Source organism: Gymnoscopelus braueri, assembly GCF_963280865.1.
Source record: "Gymnoscopelus braueri genome assembly, chromosome: 6".
Classification (NCBI taxonomy): Eukaryota; Metazoa; Chordata; class Actinopteri; order Myctophiformes; family Myctophidae; genus Gymnoscopelus; species Gymnoscopelus braueri.
In genome coordinates, this window is record NC_137607.1 from 53,354,999 (window position 1) to 53,379,147 (window position 24,149).

General features: G+C 40.7%; 1 protein-coding gene across 1 annotated transcript in view; it reads right to left on the reverse strand.

The window, feature by feature from the left end:
* Positions 1–15,711: 15,711 nt before the first annotated feature.
* lingo3a (leucine rich repeat and Ig domain containing 3a) overlaps positions 15,712–24,149 on the reverse strand; it is a 40,182-nt gene continuing 31,744 nt past the window's right edge. The window contains exon 2 of the mRNA XM_080430159.1: positions 15,712–18,471. Within this exon, the coding sequence (XP_080286285.1) occupies positions 16,583–18,415 (1,833 nt within the window). The 5' untranslated portion in view covers positions 18,416–18,471 and the 3' untranslated portion in view covers positions 15,712–16,582. The remainder of the gene's footprint in view (positions 18,472–24,149) is intronic.

A 24,149-nucleotide genomic window follows, 5' to 3' on the forward strand; every position in this document is an offset into this window, starting at 1 on the left:
CTCCACCCTGCCTATCACCCCACAGCCACCTCAAGGTTGGCTGATGCCCCAGCTGGGTCACCCAGCATTGCACAGCAATCTTATATTACCCTGGAGGTCTCCTTGTCTGGGTCCAGCAGCCCTCTACTCCAACCTTCCTTTCTACATGTCCATGGAGGAGATACAGAACCAGGGGCAGTGTCTGGGTCAGCTGATATGAGACATGTTGAAGGATATTTTCATGCTTTTAAGATGAAAACCCTGAATGCAACTTTGAGGATCATATTACATTACTATTTGCATATGGAGATAACCACAAATAAGGATTTGTATTAGGCTACTTTGTTTGATACATACTGATATTCAGTAGAAAAGGTATTTTTCTAAATAAATGTTTGACTTGAATTTTCGGATGTATTTATTTTATGAGACAGTATAGGCTACATTGTGTGCATTATACAAATGGAATAACATTTGTGTTCATTCAATTTACAATAACATCATGCAAAGCCAGATCTGGTCTTTCTCACTTTTAGTATTCAAATGTTTAACTATAGTAGCCACTGTAGGCTAATTAAACTGCTATTTAGATTCATTTTAAACCTGGTGAATAGACCAACAGACAAAACAACACTGAATGGAATTTTACCGTTTTTTTCTGTGGTGAAGTGAAAAGCAGTGGCTACTAATGAAACTGCGCGCCTGTGCCTTTGGCAATCCCCTTGAATTCCCACTGCGTAATTTCACTCACCATAGATTTTTTTTAAATGGATAAATGTAGGTTAGTCCTACATTATATTATTTAACATAGCAGAAAATCAATTTGGGTTGTAAGTAAAGCATGTCAGTTGGAATCACTGCACCAATGTAAAGCCACTTATTGTTTTGAAATGATAAACATTTATGGAGTTCTAATTTGGAAAGTGAGATATTCATGTTTCTGACTTCTATTTCTATTATTTGTTCTCAAATAGATTAATATACAAGTCTATGTGGGTTTTTTGTTTGTTTGTTTGTTTTATGTGCAAAACTTATTTAAAAACAGATTCCAGACCAAGGATTTGTCATAGGTGAGAAATAGCCTACAGTATGGCAAATTGGCAATATTCCTCTAGCCTAAAACACAGATTGACATAGCCTATACTGGCTACTTTAAATATAACCTTTAATCAGCATATTTTTCTTATTTTTAATTATTAATGTATTTATTTTATATTTAGACAAATCAACTTATTTGCCTTATTCGTTCACAATATCTACAAAAAAATGAGTCTAGAAAACAATGATCGATTTTAGGCCTATATCGACATTTAACAAACGCACTCTCACACACGTCATGCTCGCACTGTGACGCACAGCTAAACAAAAAGACAGCAGGACCGACCTCTTCCGCTGTACTCTATTTGATCACGTTTAAGGTCAAGTGTAAACAGGCTATAGGCAAAAAAATATATATGTTTAGTCATAGGCTAATAGTAGGTCTATGTTTTTTGTTTTTTTTTGTTTTTCACAATATCGACCGAAATCCCATAATTGTGTCATGTAAGGAGCTCTAAAGGGTCATTACTTAATCTATTTTAAGCCCCCTGCTAACTAGCCTACAAAATAAATTAAACAGCAGGTGACCCCAGGCTCCCGGAAACATTAGGTAAAAACAGACTAAATGATTTTAACTTTTGGTTTATTTCTCAGGCCGTTCAATAACAGCTATTCTCAAGCACCCAGAATTGTATTGAGTAATGCAATGGTTTGAATCATTTCTAATCCATATTTGATTTGAAAAGTCAATTGAAAAGAGAAACGTCCGTTAAAAGTCGCTACAGCACCGTCACTTGCATGTTTGTCAAGTACTCAACAGAGGGCGCTACAACACAAGAGTGGATGTGGTACCAAGTTAAACCGACCAGGCCTAGCATTATAGATGTGTTTTCTTCTAACTGTGCTTTACCCCATCGATGTTTTAAGTGACTGTACATAGTCCTAACTGTAGGCTTGAAACAGTTTTTAAGAAATTATGGAGTAGAATGTAGGCAATCCATGATAATAAATAAAAAAAGTAACCACTGTAACCTGACATTGATGCCACCATCAGGTACAGTCCCTAATTAAAGCCTTGACGGGCATTGTCCTTATTTATTTCCATTCAGCAGGCCTATAGCCTACTATTAGGGACAAATTCATAAAGTTGCAGCTTCAGCCTAATGTAGGCCTACTTCTACCCAGAATGCTGGTATGGATTATCTTCATCTGAGGTTCTAAACCTTTACCACTACATACACAGGATATGATGTTACCACCCCCCATATGCTATTTATATTAAACACCTAGAAAGCTGAGACTGTACTCCTCAGATAGCTCACAGCGTGTATGCCCAACTGCCACCGTGGATGTGAGTAATTTACAATTTCAATTATGTTTATGATTTAGGCTACTTTAGCTTACTACATTAAAAGGTGTATGTCAGAGGTTTAGATAATCAGAAGAATGTATTTCAAGAAAGTAAATCATCCTTTCACGTGGAAGACAACACAATGAACTGTCATGGTGATGGGAATGTCCCCATATTTATTTACCCAGTAGGTTAAAACATTTAATTTCTTAATTTAATTATTTTGGACCAGTCTATTGGCACATTGTAAAATCACATTACATGTTTGCATATTTAGAAAGACAGCTTGCCATAGGGAATGTTGCAGTGCACTGTATTGAGTGTCGGTTTCCTCCATTATGAAATGAATGAATTCTTATGACTATTTATGCTTTTTATATATTTATTTTCTAATTACAATTCACAATGTTTGGTCCTTCTCTGCAGACCAGCAGTATATTCATGACATGAGCTTGACTGCTGTCATTTGCAGACTCAATACAACATCAAGGTGACCCACGGCCACTGTAGCAGCTCGAGTAGCATCGCTCATCTGTGACTTATCGGTGCTGTAGGTAAGTTGCTTTTACCATACTGTAGTTCCTATCGGGGGTTTATCGGGGTTACATTTCAAATTAGGCACAATTTGGCTTAACTTGTTTGCATACATGTAGCATAAGACTGGTTTCTCGATATTTTTCATGTCAAGGCAGACCCCCATCTCAAAGGATTTTGTGCCAGGACCCCCAGAAGAGAAGATTTGTCTTCAAAACATTTTTTAAGATTTTACAAAAAAAATCTAAAATAGCTCAGTGAGCTTGTAGAATAGGTCGGATATTTTTGAAAAGTGAAAAGTATAAAATATGGTTAAAGTGGTTCAATTGATTGTGATGCTATATTAACCCATTTTCTGGGTACCCCCTGGAACCCCCCAAGGACCCCACTCTGAGATCTAATACTTTAGCAACTCTAATACTGTAGCAAGTATGCCAAATTAAATGAAGCACCTCTCTCAACCTGCAGGTCATTAACGTATTTCCTTCAGAGCCGACCAAACTCTACCCACAACTTTTGAAAATCCTTAAGCAAAATTACAATGACAATGTAGTAACAGTGTTGGGTTTTTATTCATTTCCTATTGCAGTATTGCGACCTTGTGACCAGAACATTGCTGGTTCATCCATACAGTACATACTGTAAAGAATGTGATAGAAAATCCAGTAGGTTTTATATAAGATACATAATGATGTGTTATATCAATATTATAAATCATACATTGCATGCTTGTATTTAATTGATTGTAAGGTATGCCATATATAAAGTATGTAATAGAAGCATATGAGATGGATAGTTTGAGGCATGCTGTAGAAAATAACATACGGTATGAGTAGACACATACATGTCAAATGAAATATTAAGTTGAGTGGTGGCAAAAGGAGATGGCTTCTCTTGGGCATGTACAAGGAGAGAAGGTGTGTGTGTGTGTGTGTGCGTGTGCGTGTGCGTGCGTGTGTGTGTGTGCGTGTGCGCGTGCGTGCGCGTGTGCATGTGCGTGTGTGTGTGAGACAATGTACAGCAGTGGTTCCCAAACCTTTTTAGCTAAAACGAGTGAAAATAGCCGATCTACAAGCATGTGTAGATCTGGTATTTTCACAACTAAAGAGATAAATTGAAAAATGGAGATTTTCTTTTTCTTCCTGTAAATCTTTTGAAATAATACCAAAAAAAATGAAACAAGGAAATGAAACAAGGGATATTTACTTGCGACCCATAAAAATGGGCCCAACCCAGTGTTTGTGAAACACTAGTGTACAGTATGCATTTAGCAGGGAACTGACAAAGACATGTGTTACAGTAGCTGCCCCTCACCACCACAACATCAGTGCAGGCCAGGCATGGACAGATCCACATACTGTACATTACTAGAAAATCTCACACAATTGGAGGTATTTCTTTTTGGTGTGTTCAAGAATGTTCTCCATAAGTGGACAGATTGAGGGAAGGAAACAACAAGAGAGAGTGAGACACAGAAAAGGATCGTGGTTGAAATGTATAACTGACTGAAAAACAGAAAGGTAACAACTTACCCTCTCTGAACTGATAGTGATATAATCTAGATTCTAGAAGGGAGAGGCGAGGCCATTGCTTCAGGGTTGCATATTCTTGGCAGTGGTTGTCATCTCTGTCCATGAGGTCATTGACACTTCAGTAGCATTCACAGTAGGCTTGCTGCATTACATGCAAGTTTCACAGTTGAAGGTAAGGCATTGCACTCATTTTCACAGCAAGTTTTCACAGTGGTTAAACCAAGCACAGTATCGTAATGGTTAAATGTAGATAATAAAGGAAATGGGTAGTTGATCTCGCCTTACACTGCCATAATGTATGCTGCTCAAAGCAGCACGGCACAGTGCCTTAGGCGTTCTCCTCCCGTGGGCAGTAAGGACATCGCAAGTGAGCCCCCAAATAATTGACAAAACACTAAGATTTTAATGATGATATAACATTAATATAAAAAAAGATATATGTAAAAAAAAAAAGATATATATATATTTTCTTTAAAACCTTGAAAAAATATTTTCATTGTGAAGTACATACAGTAGTTCTATTGATCCAAGCCGGAACACAATGATTGATCGATCATTAACCCATTCAATGGGCAGATCTACAAGCTCATATCACTATTTTTTAAAAATCTTGAAAATGTTTAGAAAATCTTTGAATATAATTTTTTTAAGGGAACATTTTTGACTCAAATCTTTGCTTCTGGAGGGGGGGGGGGTCCCTATCACAAAATATTTTGAGATGGGGGTCCGCGGCCAAATATGAACATGAAAAAGTTTGAGAATCACTGATATAGAAACATACGTTTAAAAAAAAAAACTGTAGGATTTTGAAGACATTAGTAGAATCCCCAGAAGCAAAGATTTGAGTAAAAAAAAATAGCAGATCTACAGTACAAGCTCGTAGCGCGGCACTCGGTGCCGCGCTATGAGCTTGTAGATCTGCTATTTTTATATAGCCAAAGAAATCTAAAAATGACACAGATTCTTTCCCGGTCTAAATGGGTTAAAATAAACATACTCTGAGAACGCACACGGAGAGAAAACCTGTGTCATTGCTATTTCTGTTAAGGTCTGGAGATGTGTCGTGGAGCATTTCAAGTATTCATATTGCTTTCATATACAGTAGAGATATGTTGAGACTGTTTCAAAATGCTTCTTTGTTCATAACATTTACAGTGCAGTTTGTTACCAGGAGGTCATTGACAGATTCTACTGGTACCGCCAAAGGGGAGAATTCTCCCCTTTTCAGTCAATGGTGTTTACCGCCAAAGGGGAGAATTCTCCCCTTAAAAAAAAAGAAAAAAAAGTTTTGAATTTCTAAAAGGTTTCTCAAATCTTTTAGTATACATTTTTTTCCGTTATTCACAACGAATTAATTAAAAAATAAAAAAATAATCCATTCACTTCAATGTTAAAAAATAAACGGACAAATAATTCACATTTTTTCTATAAAAAAATGATTAAAAACCCTGGCAGTGGGTTTTTACATTATGAATAAACTCTGGCAGTCAATGTGTTAACATCAAATTATTTTAAATTAAACACATCAGATCGCTATCAATTCTAATGAGGGAAGACATGACTGAGCAAACATATACAATATGTTATATAAATATTTATTCATACAGTAAATTATTTTATGTCACACTGTTGGAAAAGCTTTTCTCAAGCATTCAATGGGATTTCTTGTGTGCAAAAACACAACATAAAAGGACAATTGAAAACAGTAATAAATCGAAAAAAGTACAAATAAAACAGGAAAAATAAGAGAGTTGCCATAATGCAACAAATGGCAAGTTAGTCATTAGCAATTTCTACATCCTACTGTATATTTGGAAAGATGGAATGTAGACCATGTGGTATAACTTACTTGCCGCTTAAGGGATTGCAATTTCTAGATGTGGAAATATTGTTTAGTACACTCACCACCACACAAACGGTGCCCCTTGCACTCACAGTCTGGTGCATCAAAGGATCACAACTGCAGCAGGCAACACCCTGAGATAGACAGACCTATTGTGGAGGACATATGAAAATAAATCTGTCATCTCATAATTGCATTTAGTATTAAGCATCTCTAATTATACAATATGCAATTTACTATAGGCAAACAAACTGGACAGCACAGTAAATTATGTCAAATGATCTATTAAAAACAAGAACTTATGGTTGTAAAAAATGGGGTTACAAAAAAATGTGGGATAAAAAATGTAAAGAAAAAAATAAAATAAGAACTTGAAACTTCTGTAGACGTTGTACAGTTGTAACGGTTTTGCTTTACAATCAGTGCGTTAAATCATGGACAACTATTTTGTCAGTCACGTGAAGTATCAAACAACTGCCAGTATTGTTGAAAATGGTCTCAGGAGATGCAATGGTTGGCAGAGTAGGGTATTACCATCTCTTGTGTTTAGGTGGTCGGAAATGTTTTTTTTCACACCTTATATTCCATGCATCTCTTTCTGACAGCTGTGGTTTCTACACGTCTTTCTTTCTACCTGCTCAACTTACCTTTTTAAACCACACTCCCATTATGTACAAACAGCAAACCTTCAATGAGAGTTTCAGAATTGTCTTTACTCAGAAATGTTAGGCAATATATTTTATACACATAATATTATATAAATATATAGAGATTTCCTGTTGGCACACTCCATATGCTGAGACCATGGCTAAACTTTGACTGTTGTCAAGTCAAGACTAAAACTTTGCTTAACAATCAACTCCATGGGACACTGAATCCAACATAAAACAAATGATAAGCTATAAAATAGAATACATACTTGATTCATTTCCATTTACTCTGTCTGAAATAGCAGGGACTGAGAGTTTGTTTTTATCTGTGAAGAGGAAGGAACAGAGTAGTTGCTGTGATGAATTTAGAATGAGGCTGATTGAAGAATATCAGAGTAAGGTAATCTGTTATCATATACTGGTCGTCAGTTCTGCCCAAGATATGAGAATACAACAACCATGTGCCTGTTTATGCATCATGGGGGCCTTAGCCATGATTATAAATTATATCATAAATAGATTATTCCATATGATATGCATAATAGGTAACGTTTTAAACAGGTACAGTAGTAGGTGGTGAGTTTGAGTGTGGAAGAGGATTTTAGGGGCGAGTCTACAGGTTGCTTGGTGAGACAGAATGGGTTTTACAAGGCTTGTGTGGTTTTTAATAAAATTATATTAAGGTTGGTGTTCAAAGGTATAATGTGTATATATGTACAGGAAAGGAAGGGTAAACTGAATTTATCTATAACTATCGATAGCCTCTGACTGAACTGTATTTTACAAAGATTCTCAAAGCTAAGTGGATTGAGATTATTAGTGTGGAAAGTAAATTGATTTTCATAAACTTTTCCTCCCACAGGTGACAGCTAGGAACTCCGGCATCTACAGTATTTGAAGATACATGAAAGAAATTCTCAGTGCCAGAGCTTCAAACCATCTCTGCATTCACAAAGACTATAGAACTTTCTCTGCTGACAAACCAATTAAGGTAGTAAAAACAACCAAAATTACCAATCCAAACAATGAGCAGTACATTGGCACCACAACAATAACACCATGCATTCACCTCTTTTTCACGTAGCTTCAGATCTCTCTGTGTTGTCACCCGTCTCATCCAGCCATCATGGAGCCACTGCCACGGTCTCATCATGGACTCGAAGACAGCCCTCCTGTGCATCAGGAGGACTCAGAGCAGGAACTGACACCACAGGGTATCCGACGCAAAAGAGAGTTCATCCCTGATGAGATGAAGGACCCCATTTACTGGGAGAAGCGCCGCAAAAACAATGAGGCGGCAAAGCGGTCACGACAGAAGAGGAGGAAGATTGACTCAATGTTAGAGACGCATCTTTTCGCCTTGAAAGAGGAGAATGCCAGACTGAACACTGAACTACTGGCCCTCAGGCTCCACATTGGCTTGGCTTGCCCTGCAGCCTACATTACCCACCAGAGTAACCAGTTGCGGCTCCATAAACAGGGCCTCCACCAGTCAGCCACTAGTGTCAGCCACCAGCACCTGCAGAGAGACTTCTACCAGGGTGGCCTCTCCCCTCTCCCCACCAGTAACAAGCAACCCACAGTCCAGCCTTGCCACACTGACCCTGCCTTCATCCCTGCTTATGCCCTCCATACCATACGAGGGTACCCATATTTAGATATGGCAAGAAGTACTAGCTCAGGGCTCCTCTCTCCCGTTCTCCTTTCTTCAAATCTCCAAAGTGGCCAGTCATCATGGACTGGAATACCGCTTCTCAGGCCCATTCCTCAGAGAGGCTTCTCAGAAGAGGTGCCAGAGCAGCGGGCTCCAGGCGTTCCACCCTGTGCAGCTCTACCCAACAAAGCTGGCCTAAAGAGAAACTCCAGAGCAACCCCTTCACACCAGGCTGGAGGAGACACAGCCTCCTCTCCACAACGTCAGTATGTGCCAGAGTGACTGATAAGACACAGTACAGAGTAACTTTTAAAGTGACTAACAGGCTGATTCTATTCTATTATTCTACAGATATTGTAGGCTAGTATTCTATCTATTGGTAATACCCTACTCTGTCAACCATCACAGAGTAGACGGAGCTGCTGGTTTTGAATAAGACAATCAAGAGGTACAATATTTCCAGTTATTGACAGTATTAAGAAGACACCTTAAGTCTACTTGCCATTGAGTTGTTCATACATGTACGTCCATTGGAGCGAGAGAATTACATGAACCTGATTCTCATATCACAGGTTACATACCGCTGATTTTGTTGTTTGTTTTCCATTTCTGGAAAAAGACAAAGTAAAAAAAGAAAATACTGCCCAATACCAGTGTACACCCATGGCTCTGGGCACACCTGAATCTAATACACCCATTATTAGCTGCAGCTGTCTGGTGCGTTCGTTACTAGCCTGTCATGTTTATAACCTTCTGCAGTTTGTAACCTGAACTTGAAAACAAACTATAAACTCAGCTTAGGGTTTCATGCCCCCTTAAATAATTGGGGGGAAAAAAACAAATTGTACTTTTGAATTGCATTTTTATTGTGACTCAGGGTTCATTGCAATTATTGTTACCTAGCTAGTACTGCACATATAACCATCAGTGCCTAGAAGCAGTTCCTGAAGACACCCACACACACCCACACCCACACACACACACACACACACACACACACACACACACACACACACACACACACACACACACACACACACACACACACACACACACACACACACACACACACACACACACACACACACACACACACACACACATTTATCATTTATCGATAAGGTCCCTTCAGTGGAACTATAAGTGAAAGTGAGGTGCGTAGCTTTGAAGTTCTTACCTGCGTTAACCACTACATTGGCATCTACTCCATATGTACCACCCACACATCCTTGAAACCATTGCGTATGGTTGATAACCCCCCCCCCCTCATTTCTCTGTAAATATACCATTTGATTCAACTGAGCTTTATTCCAATATGTTTTGTAGTACATTTTGTATTGTATGTATTATGTATTACTGATGAATTGAGTACAATGGACCACAATGGAAACAAGCCCATGGGGCTTTTTGTGTTATCCTTTTAGCATAGCCTTTGACTGTACTACCTGTACTGTTAATAATCAACTATTAAAGTATTCAATCAATCAATCAATCTCAGTGTTTCATACTAAGTGCTGGTAAAATAATGTGACTTAACAACTACTTCTGTGGGTGTGAGGATGTAAAAAAAAACCTGCACAAGAAACCACTTCATTCTGTCCTCAGGCTCCACTCCCCTGCACTGAGGCCTGGTCACTGACTTGATTTATCACATTTCATCTCACAGTACTTCACCAGAGCCTCAAGAGGTTGGTAAATGTTCTGAATGCAACTGCTGATAGCTAGTAGCTCCACTACATGGCACAGCTAGAGTATATAGTAATTAAAGATCAGCAAACAAAATCTATTATTAAACAGCAGATGCTTTCATCACAGTAAAATAAGCTGCCTCATTACTGGCCCCAAAGTAGCTGTAAGAATTACATGTCCTTCTGCTAACATTTTTAACCAGAAAGCATTCAAATAACAGAACCGAAACTCATCCTGATACGCTGAATGGTATTGCATGGGCCCTATATCAGCCTCTGGGCCTGCACTTCCTCTTTGAGGGGTTTCTGAAGTGCATCATTGAAAACCACAAAACAAGAACAAACAAAACAAAATGCTACGCCCATATTGTACAGTACACATTACTCTTAACACAAATTCTTAGGAGCAGTAAAAGCATATTTACAGAAAAATATTTGGGGGCAATTCTTTTTGGCAAGCTAGAAAACATGTCTAGGTCCAGTTGCAAATTGCAGACAGGTGCTCTTTTATGGGGGTTTTGGAGGAGGTAGGAACTAGGAAGTCACACGTTTTGATGACTGGTGGTAGGGCATTCTACATTTTGGTGGCATAATAGTACAATGAATTCCTCCACATGTTTGTGCCGAATCTGGGGGGAATGAGATCAGTGGAGCTCTCTCTGGTGTTGTGCCTGTAGGCGTTTATCAGTGTTTTGAAATAGTTTGACAGGTACATGGGCACTGGTCCCTTGAGTATCTTGAAAACCAGGCTCATTGCAAGTTGCTGTACTCTGTCCTCTGCCCTGAGCCATCCCACCCTAGCATAATGGACAGGGGTTAGGTGAGTCCTAGGTGTGAGGTCTAGTAGTAGTCTGATTCGTTTTGAGAGGTCTGCAGTTTTGATTTGAGTGCCTTTGAGGTATTAGTCCCATGCATGAGGTGCATACATAGTCAAAATGACATTGGATGAGTGCTCCAGCTAGTGTCCTCAGTGCACCAACGAAGAGATCCTGCCCAAAAATCGTATTCTTTGGTTGACAATCTTGATTCCTTTTGTTGTCATTTTATCACCGGAAAGATTGTTATCTAAGATACAACTCAGATAGGTAATCTCTTCCTTCCTTGTGATAACATTGTCACCCACTCTGATCGTAAAGTCTGTGGCCTTACTGAGGTTAATTTTGGAACCAAAAAGAATGGATTCAGTTTTACCTCGGTGTAATGGCCAGTGTTGGAAAGTAACTAAAGTAATATGTAACTTAAAGTAATATTATTACTTTTTCCCAGTAACTAGTAACGTAACTAATTACTTTCACTTTTTGAGTAATATTATTACCTTTACTTTTTTTCAAAAAGTAATTTATTACTTTTTTTATTAGAATACATTTTGTTTAATAAACAACAGAAGTTGTTCAAAGATTGTGTCTCATGATGAGTCATTATCTGTTTGAGCCCAGGTGTTTGAATTTGAATATTTTTTTGGGCAAAAAATACATGAAATACATTTCAAATACTTCCAAAAAAGTCCTTGCGGTCTTGTTTCCATTGAGGTCCTTAGTATTCAATTCATAGTCAAATGGTTTTCATTTAGTCTGTAAGTTATGAATTCATACACAGTAAAAGTCTTAGTGTTAATATAATTGAAATGAGTGTACAAATAGAACCAAATGGACCCGTCATGTGTACAGAACACTTTTCAGAGTTAAATCAACAATGAGGATTTTACAATGTAGGCTGCAGAGAAGAGAAAAAAAACAACTGCTAATGTTGAAAATGCAAAGTCAGACTTTTGGGGAGAAAGGATGCAATTACTGGGGGCGAGGAAAAAAAAGTAACTAAGTAATAAGTAACTAGTTACTTTTGGCAGGGAGTAATAAGTAAAGTAACTACATTACTTTTTAAACAAGTAATATGTAATAAGTAACATATTACTATGTTGTAGTAACTATTCCAACACTGGTAATGGCAGTTGGTAATCAACCAGTAGTTGCCGGGGTCTAATTTGCTTCCTTTTTTGTACAGAAGGGTTACTCTCGCAAGTTTGAAAGTAGTCAACCGCACCTTGACTAGCACCTTAACCACCTGAATTTCCTTTGTACCTCTTGCAGGAAAAGAAACTGCAACATTGGCTTAGGTCCCCTTTAACCTCATGCAACCTTTATGTATGTATATGTACGGTTACGGTATGTACCTACTGTACGTACTTTACGTAGGCTATGTACTGTATATGTATGTATCTACGGTATATTTGTTAAAATGTATAGGTTGTGGCTCCGATGCCGGGCGTTTGAGGTCATGGAGTCTCATTAGCCATTAGTAATTAACCTCCCAGAACTTTTCCTTTACCTTAACCACACCAAATCCATACTGAAATATCTCTAATGTCATGCCCAAGCGATTTTTAAATCTGAATTTAAACTCTAAACACAAACATTTTAACGTTCTACTTCAACATGTTAGCAGAGGCTCGCCTTTGGCTGTACGTGCAATACTGCTGGCTCAGGAGTCACCAGTGGTGGAAAGTAACTAAGTAACATTTACTCAACTACTAACTAATTTTGAGGTATTTTTACTTTACTGGAGTATTTACAATTTTCAATACTTTTTAAATCTCAGAGACAAATATTGTACTTTTACTTTAGTTACTAGTTACTTTGTAGATTTTATTTTTTGATTATTACAAAACCACTTCAGAACTATATTCTTTGGGTTAGGTTTAGTAAATAGCCGATCTACAAGCTCACAACAGATTTGTATACTATTTATACATTTGAAAACTTGTGAAATGGGACCTTCTGCGTAATGAGTACTTTTGGTTTAGGTACTTTAAGTATATTTTGATGCCAATACTTCTGTACTTTTACTCAAGTACATTTTTTATACCGAACTTGTACTTGTAACAGACTATTTCTACAATAGGGTATTGATACTTTTACTTAAGTAAAAAAAATGAGTACTTCTTCCATCACTGCCTAATGTAGTGTGTAGGATTTTCTCTGTGTATTCCTACCCACAAGTTAAAGGGTTCTTGTCTCTGTAGATTCTCAAACAGCCTCTGGGTCAGAGTCATGGGTGATCACTGAGAAATGTAGAACACAGGCACAGTAAAGACACAATTCTTGATGTTACATGCTTTTATAAACAGTGTGCTTCATTTTATAAAACAACACAATACAAAACAGTCTAGAACAATGTCCAAACACAATGGTTTTCCATACATAACAGGATGACAACAACATCTGCAAAGGACAATGAAAGGTCACATCAACTGATTACATCTTTAAAATACTAATAGGAAGCTTATCAATTCAGATTAGTCCATGAACATACTGCATCATAGTCCGTAAACTAGATAATTGATACATGGATATTGTGCATGTTTGGTGGCATTTTGATTGAATCCAAATATATTTCTAGACTGATTGAGGTAAGAATAATACTGGCGTCTTCTTTAGATGGTGTTAAACAACATTGACCAAATGTACCAAATCGATGGGTCTTATGAGCCAGACCACAAATTGCCTGGCCAGCCTATATCTGCCAGATTTAGGCTGGCTATGCAAGGCTTACTGCATCAGGAGAGTTGAGTTGATCGTCTTGTGAGTAACAGATAAGGAGATCGAATTTACTTGCAAATAACTCCTGTGCTGTGATTGTTTAAACTTTCTTAGGAGAAAACCTTCCAATGTCAGTCAGTTGTAGCAATGGAGTAAATAACCTGTTTTAAAGGTTTGGGCGGCTCTAGTGATATTGTTGTGAATTTGAATACCATCTGTGGCCAGCAGAGAGCAGCAGCCAGCAGAGCTGTACATTTACAGTGGAACTCAATATACCATATAAATGATCTACTGATAGTGCAGAGATGATGTCAAACCGGGACATAGATATGTCTACGAAAATAAATTGTCCTAGTTCACTTAGTCCTTTCTCACCTTCAGCTTAATGAAGTTCAGTTATAGGGATTGGCATTAATCCCACTCATTTCTGGCTCAGACATGGTGGTTTTATAGCACTGCAAAGTACAAATAAGGTGTTGTAAGGCCAAAAACTGTTTCAGTTACTAATATATGAAGTTCTGTGGTTTTGTTGACAACGGATTGATGACGTTTTTTTTTTACTTATCTATTAGCTTTGTGTCATTTTATGTCCTGAAAAGTGTGAAAAGCTTTTAATCTTGATGATTGATCTTGATGCAATTTTTCTTTTAATTCAAATAATGTGTAGACCTAATTTCATTTGAGCAATTTTGCAGAAAATCACTGAACAGGTTGAGTGCTGTATGTATTATTTAACTCAACAGACTTTTGTGTATTCTGTCTGTATTACGTTTTATGCATTATTGCACACCAAATTATCCATTTAGGACAAAATGTTAAAAGTTCAAAACTATATACAATTTCAAGTTATGGCAGTATCCAGCCCTTTGTGGTTAGGGAGTTGATGGCTTCCTAATGCAATGTAATTCCCTCACCTCCCTGGCTTAGTGTTATCATGACCTTTCTTCCAGTATCCAAGGTCTCCGACATATTAGCATTTTGCTAATGTCATGTCAGATACTTTGGGGATATGGTCCCTCCCCTCTGCTGGTCCCCAGGCCTCCCCCACTGTCCGCTGAAGCCCAAAATAGGAAAGTGAACTGAAAGTGGACACAAACGCCCTTCACAATGTATTTGTATAGAGATAACGGACTAAGCACTATAAAGCTTCATTTATGCTCCATCGTATGACGGTGTGTCGCTTGTCAACAAGGACTGATCTTGGCAGGAATGGACGCCACCACTACGGAGTATAAATCGGGCTTAAGCACTGTAACGCCAGCAATAATGTGTGAGTGTGGAGGTTATAGGGTTGGGAAAGGCTCTAATTATCACTGGACGTCACAGATTTATATCACTGATTTAAAAAGTTAAACTTTAACAGCAGAATTACCCACATGATGAATCACAGTAACATCATTATAAACAACCACGAGTATTGAAATGTCAAGCATTACAAAATATATATATTACATTTCATGTATGTCCTATCTACAGCACACAGCATGACTGCTTTGACTTTAGGATAAAGGCATCCCAAACATATACCCGGTTTACAGTTTAGTGACTTTAGTGAAGTACGATGCTGACTCTGTGTAAATGCACTTTTTTTTAAAAATGTATTATCATACAGTATGTTCAGAGGGTGATAGTGTTGTTCACTGAGAAAACAGAATGAAAGAGAAATCTAATCTGTATCGTGTGTCTGCATTAGGGGTGTGCCGATATATCGTCCCGCAATATATCGCGATACGTTTTCGTGATGATATGTATATATATATATATTTTTAAGTTTTTTTTTTTTTTCAATAATAATGCAAAAACAGAAGTATTTGTTTGCATTTGCTCCCCCCCCCCCATATATTTTCATAAGCTTTTTTTCCCCCCCATGTTTTTTTCGATATTGTGAGCCCAATATCGTGTATCGTATCGTGAAATTAGTGTATCGGCACACCCCTAGTCTGCATGTGTGTTTGTCACCATACAATTGTGCATCGGATCCTATCATTTTTTTGCTGGAGGGACAGAATCCTATTACCTGTCCTTGAAATAACTTGACCTATAACAGCTACAGGGGAACGGCTTTTGATCGCGTTTAGCGTCAACTAACACCTTGGTGCTTTACAGTCAACTTGGCAGTGTTGTGCAGAGAGTGAGATACATACTATACTGCTGCTGCTATCTAGTCTAGGTATCTGATCTGCTCTGCTCTGTGTAGCCCTGCCGTGTGAGCGCACACAAAAAAGAAGAGTTCAGAGTTTAGCTTCAAATTACCAGTTAATAGCATTTGAGAATCCTGACCACGGGGCAAGTCAGAATGTGCAGTGAATATAGCTGTACTATTCAGATCATTATTGGCAAGTCCTTGGCATTCTATGTGCAGCACCCTGTTATTATGTATTCATGAATTTGGAGATAGAGTGCTAGAATCACCTTAGGTGAAGCAGGGAAGTGGTGTCCTTAATAGAGGGAAGGGGATGAAGTCCTGTGTAGAGGATAGGGATGTGGGCACACCCGGAGCCAAGTGCCAGGGAGTGGAGAGAATGGGTCTGGGTCTTGTTAACAGTCTACTTGAGACAGCTTTCACTATAAGCCACATTTCTTCTGCACAATCATGTATAATACAACACAGAACAGAAATACTGCAGAATCGTGTGCATATCAAATTCCCACACTGCCTTCTGTAGATACACACAGTACATTTTAGATACTAAAACAAAGTCCCAATATATTTTTTTCCCTTCCTTCAATAGTCTATATTTCCCAGCTTGAGGCAGCTGTTAAACAGTCCCCTGCCCTCAAATCATTTTCATGTTGAACTTGCGTCCCCCACCCTGCCCTCCACCGGCAGCGGGTCCATCTACCTTCCTGAACGAGTATTCCACTGAGAAGTTGTTCTTGTGCTGTCCTCTACCTCGACTCCACACAAAAAGCAAAATAAAACAGAAGAGAACTACCCCCAGGAACATGATACAACCCATGGCTGTGGATATGAGGATGGTCTTTAGGTCCAGTGTGTACTTCAGTAAGACCCTTGTGTCATTCAGATTAGTGTCATTAAGGTCCCCAGTGTAGTAAGTACGGTTGGCCATGAGGGCGGCATCTAGCGGAAGCCCACTAACTGTCAGTGTAGCGAAGTAGGTGTCATTGCCACCGGCATTGCTGGCAATGCAGATATAGGTTCCAGTATCTGCCACCTGGGCATATCGGATCTCTAGCGTGCCTTCTGCCAGCACCGTCAGGCGACCACTGCTCTTGGTGGTGATGCGGCGGCGCTGCGGCGAGATCCAGAATATCGCCGGCATCGGCTCGCCATCCGCGCGACACAAGAACGACACCACCTGCCCCTCACGAGCCGTTATCTGCTGCAGCTTCCTGTTGCGGATCTTGGGCTTCTGACAAGTGAAGTGGTCAAAGAGAGCGGAGTCGGAGAAGGTGCTGAGTGCCCGGCCTTGCACCTCGACAGGGGCGGCGCACACTGGCGACGCGCCGTCAAAGTTGAGCGTCTTCCTGCGCTGAAGGATCCAGAGCAGACGGCAGTCGCAGGCCAGAGGGTTCCCGTCTAAGCGTAGGGTCTCCAGGGTGTTGACTGACTGAAAGGCCCCCTCCTCCAGTGTGACCAGGCCGTTAGTGGAGAGGTTAAGCAAGCGGATTTGCCGCAACCCCCCCAGCGCATACGGCTGCACTGTCGCAAGGTTGGTGTTGACCAGATGCAGCTCTTTCAGCCTCACCAGGTCACGCAGTGACCAGGACTCCAGGACAGAGATGGGGTTGTAGGATAGATTGAGGCTAGTGAGATGGGCCAGGCTACGTAGGGCAGAGGTGGGCACGGAGGTGATGTTCGTATGAGTGATGGACAACCAAGACAGATTGAGGCCCTGCAGACTGTGAGTGGAGATGTACTCTAAAAAGGGCCAGTGATCAATCTCGAGGCCCCTCAGGGCCCCCAGCTTGCGGAAGTTCTGGTCCTCCAGGGCAGAGATACTGAGGTAGCGGAGCCGTAGAGTCACCAGGTTACGGAGGTAGGACAAAGACGGGCTGGAGATAGACGTCAGGTTGCATCTCTCGATAGTTAGCTCTCTCAACCCTACTAAACCCAGAAAGGCCTTGTTGGAGATATAAACCAGATCATTGTCTCCAACCTCCAAGTTCCTCAGGCTTTTCAGGTCCTGGAAAGTAAAGTCCAGAAGAATAACAATTTTGTTTCCACTGAGGTCCAGTGATGTGAGGTTGGAGAGGCGTGCGAAGGCCCCCATGGGAACCAGCTTCAGCTGATTACCCCTCAGAGATAGCACGCGCAGGTTCCGCAGGCTGGAAAAGGCGTTCGGCTCCAGCGCACTGATCGTGTTCTCGCTCAAATCCAGTTCTTCCAGACGCGTGTATGGGAGAAGGTCGTTATGCTCTACCCAGCGAAGTTTATTGCCGCTCAGGTCCAGGACTTTGGTGTCCAAGGGGATGCCTTGTGGGAGGGTGGACAGGCGATTGCCTCGACAGACCACAGCCTTGAGCTTGGCCATGCAGTCGCAACGCTGGGGACATCCCTGACCCTGCGCAGTGGACACCAAGACCACCAGTAGTAGGAACAGGCCAGGAAAAAGCCAGAATGCATCCGGGCCCAGGCACAGTGCCATGGCCCTTCCTTTCCCCCTGGTCCTCCTGGCTGGGGCTGGATCTCTGGGCCAGACACCTGAGAATACAAAAAGCAGAGGATGGGAGTTAGATGAGTGAAAATGTGAGAGTCAAAAGGGGAGCCAGAGGAGGAGGGGTAAACGGAAAGGAGGGTCAGAGAGAATGAGCGAGAGAGAGACACAGAGGGAAGAAGAGACAGAGAGGGTCAAATGTATGCAACTCAATTCCCCTTCAATAGCTGTGATCAAACACGCTAAATGGGTGGAATTACAATTACAGACTCTAATTAACCTGGCACAGGAGTGAAATTAAAGCCAGAGCTCTGAGACAGTCCTCAGAGGACTTGGCCTGAAAACCTTGGGCTGGGTTTAGATTGAATTACACTTGCCGGCATATAGTCATACAGTACCTTTAATGCAGGGAGTTTTTACATCTAGATTGAGTCTGATTAAAAAAATACAAATTTTAATGTCAATGTCACTTTTCATGTTTTTTCTTAAGTTAAAGGTAGGGTAAGTGATATTTTTTGGTTAAAACAAAAAGTATTTTGTTAAAAGGTTAAAATACTATATTCTGATAGTAATCATTGCTATAGAGTGTTTTTTCAGTAACAGATGTCTCCCTGTCTCTCCAGCTCTTTAATAAACAGAAAATACATTTTTCGGTAGGTGTTCCAGTTCCAATTTTGCATGCTCATTTCTTAGTGTCATCACTTCCAATTTCACTTGTTTAATCTGTATCCTGATTGAGTTCTCTGTCCTGGTTGGATAAAATTGGAAATGAAACTGAAACTGAAACGAAAATGCATTTTCTGTTTAATAAAGAGGTGGAGAGACAAGGAGACTCCTAATACTGAACAAACACTCTATAGCAATGAGTACTATCAGAATATAGAGTTAACAATTATTTTAACCAACGCAAATCACTTACCCTAACTTTAAAGCCTTACTTCGTCATACTACAGTGTTACACAAAAGTAGCAGAAATAGCTGCTCTATAAGCTTGCGATGCAACGTGTAGTGGCTTGTAGATCTGCTATTTGTACAATATCTGATAATTAGAGAAAGTGGTTAAGTGTGTGTGTGGGTTTTATAAATATTTACAATAAAGAGCCTCCTGGCTCAAAACGTTACCAATAAATTAACCCATGATGGGAGCAGCATTCTGGTGTGCGGATTTGATTGTTTTTTTCATGTTGAATTTTTGATCCAGCACCCAGCCCAGCAGGATAGGATGTGCGTGCCTTTTGCCACTGTGTAACACCTTTTTTCTTTGATAAATATTGAACCAATGAAAAGTATTAACAAGATCATGTGACTAAATAATAACTACATTAGATCCATTGTAACACAGGTTCTGTTTTTCCATTTTTTGAAAAGTAACGGTTTTGGACATTCAAGGTTCCCACCTGACATCAACGATATACTGTACTGTATAATAGTTACAGGCTTGGTTACATCACGGGGAACAGTCAAACACAGTCAATGGTGCAAATCACAGATGTCGAGGAAATGGAAAACTGTCAGACACAATGAAAACTCATTCTTTTTCGGTGTCAGAATATATTATGCATTATGCATGTAACCAAATGTGACAAGATCTCAAAGGCAAAACAACACTCAGCTTTCCACCATCATACAGTATATATTCTCTTCAGTGCATCCCGATGCCAGTATTTCAGGAGGACAGAGCGACAGATGACTTTGCATAGGTGTCTGGCAAGGTCACTCGGCATACAGTAGCACAGGGGTCTTCAACAGGGGGTCCGGGACCCCTAGGGGGTCCTCAGAGCTACTATAGGGGGTCCGCCAAATCTTTGTGTGATAGGATTTAGTTTTTTTTACATTAACCACTTGAACCCTAGAATTCCTTTTCTGAGGGGAACATTAGCCGAAATAGCAGATCTACAAGCTCTCAACGCGGCGTTGAGAGCTTGTAGATCGGCTATTTTTGGCAAAGAGGCTATAGGTGTAGAGGGAAAAAATAGCAGACTAAGTAAAAAAAAAACTTTAATCTGAAACACAATTTTATACAATATGGAGTAGGGGGTCCCTGCTTCATCTCTCTCTCAGCTAGGGGGTCCTTGGCCTGAAAACGTTGAAGACCCCTGCAGTAGCACATGACTGCAACTGACTGCATCACCATTACCCCATCCATCACATCATTGTACATTCAGGTAATGGGCTCGTAATGGGAGAAACCTGCATAGCCTGATAGTGTGCACATACGCACGCATGCACATACGCACGCATGCACATACGCATGCATGCATGCACACTCACTCGTGTGTGCGCGCGCACACACACACACACACACACACACACACACACACACACACACACACACACACACACACACACACACACACACACACACACACACACACACACACACACACCCATGTGTGCAATAAGCCCCTTCATAAATATATCATGAGTTATCAACTAGGGTGTTGGAAGCACCTTATGAAAACATGTTCCATTACATGATAATAATTGAATGCTGAAGCCGGCAGAATGGTGGAAAAGTATTAAAAAGCCATGAGACCCCGTCACTCTCATTAGCTTACGCATGAGGAGGTCCCCCTGAACTGTGTGTTGTGATATTAAATTCACAGGCACACGCAAGCACACATTCACATGCATTTACTCTGACACGCAGTGAAAGATTCATGTGCCCGCCCACGCATTACCACAAACGATTTGCATCTCTCCAAGGCATTGGCTTCTACTTTGTTGGGGACAGAATCAGCACATCCGTAAACTCTATGGAAATCCCTTTTCTAACGCCCCCGAAACTCCAATGGGTTGTGCTGTCATGAAAACAAGTGAGGAAAGCAGTCTGCCACTGCTGAATGCTAGTCTTTGTTAAAAAGTTATCAAAAAACAGCAAGTGGTGGAGGGGTGGTGGTGTGTGTGTGTGTGTGTGTGTGTGTGTGTGTGTGTGTGTGTGTGTGTGGGGGGGGGGGGGACTTCTGCAAAACGTTTCCCATGCAGACATAATGTACACAGATACTGTACAGAAACTCCACCACCAAAACTGTGGAGAAGAAAAATATTAGAGATGATCAAAGGGAGAGAGTTGAAGGGAAACATAGTGTCAGAGAGGTTTCTAACCCCACCTGCTCCAGGCTCAGATGACTTAATAAGTCCTTTCATGTCCCTATATTCTACACCTGCTCCGATTACCACCACCATCCTCTGATTAGGGAGTGAGAATTCCCATTAGTCAATCAGCCACTGCATACATCTGGCTGTCTAATAATGCAATAACAAGTGGTTGGCTGAACTGCAGGTAAAACAGGTGAAGGATATGGCTTAGAAAGTCCCAGAGAATGACCCCCCATTTAATTTATTATGAGCTAGCAATTGTCATTCTGAGAAAACTACCCATCCCTCTGACCTTTCCTCCTCATCAACATTATTCAGGCAGCATGTCACAACTATGCAGCCTCTCAGAGAGAGAGAGAGAGAGAGAGAGAGAGAGAGAGAGAGAGAGAGAGAGAGAGAGAGAGAGAGAGAGAGAGAGAGAGAGAGAGAGAAACTTAGCCTAAGAGAAACTCACCAGATGGTTCACAAGTTTGAGATTTCTTTCCTCAAATACCATGTGGGGGCGGTTACTTTATGCAACAGCAGGATTTGAGCTGAGTAACCACACACCTCCATTGCCTGACACCCCCCCCCCCCCCCACGCCAGCCCCTTGCACACACAAAAAGAAAATATCTCCAATTTCCCTGTCAGTCACATGGTCAGTTCTCAGTCCCCATATCTGGTAGCAGTCAGTCCCTAGCAAGCCCCCAGACCCCAGCCTTCAGGCAGGCCAGCGCGCTATAGGTCAACAGCAGGTGGCTATCAGCACTAGCTGCCTGCAACACATACCTCACAGACGATCTCTGTCATTGGACTCACTCGAGGCGCAAAATAGTTCCAAATAGACCTGTCCAAACGAGGGCAACCGTTGTTGCACGTGCCAGGGTTTAAGCGGCACACAAATATAACCATCAATGTCGGACCGCTATAGCTGCTCTATAGCAGCGTGTGCAGATACATAATTACACCATGCAAGCAACTCAAACTCAGCCGATGGGGCTGCTCTGCTCTCCTGTGCGTCAAGGTCTGAGATTCTGCTGCTGCAGGTGTCAGAGGAGCAGAGGAGAGGGGTGGGTGGGTGAGTGGGTGGGTTGGTTACAGGTGCAGCCTGAGTGGATGAGGGTCAGGTGTGGAGGGATGAGCTGTCTCATCTGACACTTTGGGAAGATTAATTGTTGACCACTTGCCCTGTGTCCTGACTGTCCTCACAAGATATCTCAACTGCCCTTTAAAAAAAGCGTGTTTATTTCACCTGCCCTTTTTAGAAAGAGAGAGGTGTGTGACTGTGTGTATAGAGAGAGAGAAAGAATTATGTAATCTGCCTTAGTAGTAGGTGGCAGCGTAATGTGCCCCTTAGTACAGGATCAAATATTGTCATATGTCAGCAGCAATGCATTGACTGCCATTGATAGGGCAATACTGGCGGTGTCTAATGTCTCAATGGCAGCTGTCCAAGACAGGCTCTATGTAAAAAACAATGAATAATATATGGAATATATAATATATAGTATATATGATCACCTGGGCATTCATTGTTGCCTGCAGAACTAAAACCGGTGGTCTATCAGTCTGAGCCATTAGTCGAGGACTGATGCATTTGATCAACGCAGCAACCATGGCAGACCTGTTTCTGCAGGGAGGTCACTCACTGCGTCAGTTAACGGCAGTGGAACAAATAATTTGTCTGGATATTCAAATAATATGAAACCATCTCAATAATATAATTCTCATAAATAATATGAGAATATTGTTTATATGTGTTTGAACAGCTAAATCTGCCATACTCCCAAAATTCAGTTGAGCAGTTTTGTGATGTCAGGCCACGATGTATAAAACAGGGTTTGTCTATCCCCTGAAAAGTAGACCTATCACAAATCGCAATGCTATGTGCATGACGTAACAAAACTGAACCACCATAACTGAACTGCATACATAATAACTTCATATTGATAGTTAAATGTTGGACAGGGAGGCCACGCTGTTAGCAGACTATTTGCTTTTCATGCACCTGTCATGAACTTAGCCAAGTTTACTGTTACATACTTGGCCGTCTCTGCTGTCAACAGACTGTAAACCAGCAGGCCTGATGAGATACAGACAGCGTTGCAAGCAGTTGGCTGCTAACCCGCATGTTCCTGGGTTGCCTTATATGAAACAATAGATTGTGTAGATTCATGCTGCAAGGCAGGGAACTGAGTGCATCACACTGAGCTGAAAGACTGATCGACAGAGCCAGTCACCGGGGATAATGTCTTTCGCTTCCATCAACATACAAAATGGTACTATGCTGTACATCCTCGTTGACCTGAAATTCCAACATCAAAACTGATAAAAGCAGGCATTATCTAAAAACTAAAAATGTGTACAAGTATGTACAATGTGAATTAGCCTCGCGTAGCCAGACTATATCACTGTGTGGATATGAGTCTGGTGCTTCTATGCGGATGCTTTTTTCCCCAAGGGGCGGGATCAAAACAATGGCTCTGGACGCAATTGGTTAGACCTACAACCAACTACCAATTACAGTCTCCCATATTTGAATACTGGGCCCTGATTGGTCACCCCAGACTTCTGGAGCAGGAAATGAATTCACAACGGAGCGGTGCCAGACCCAAATCACAGAGGGCAATTTATTTTTGGACTGGC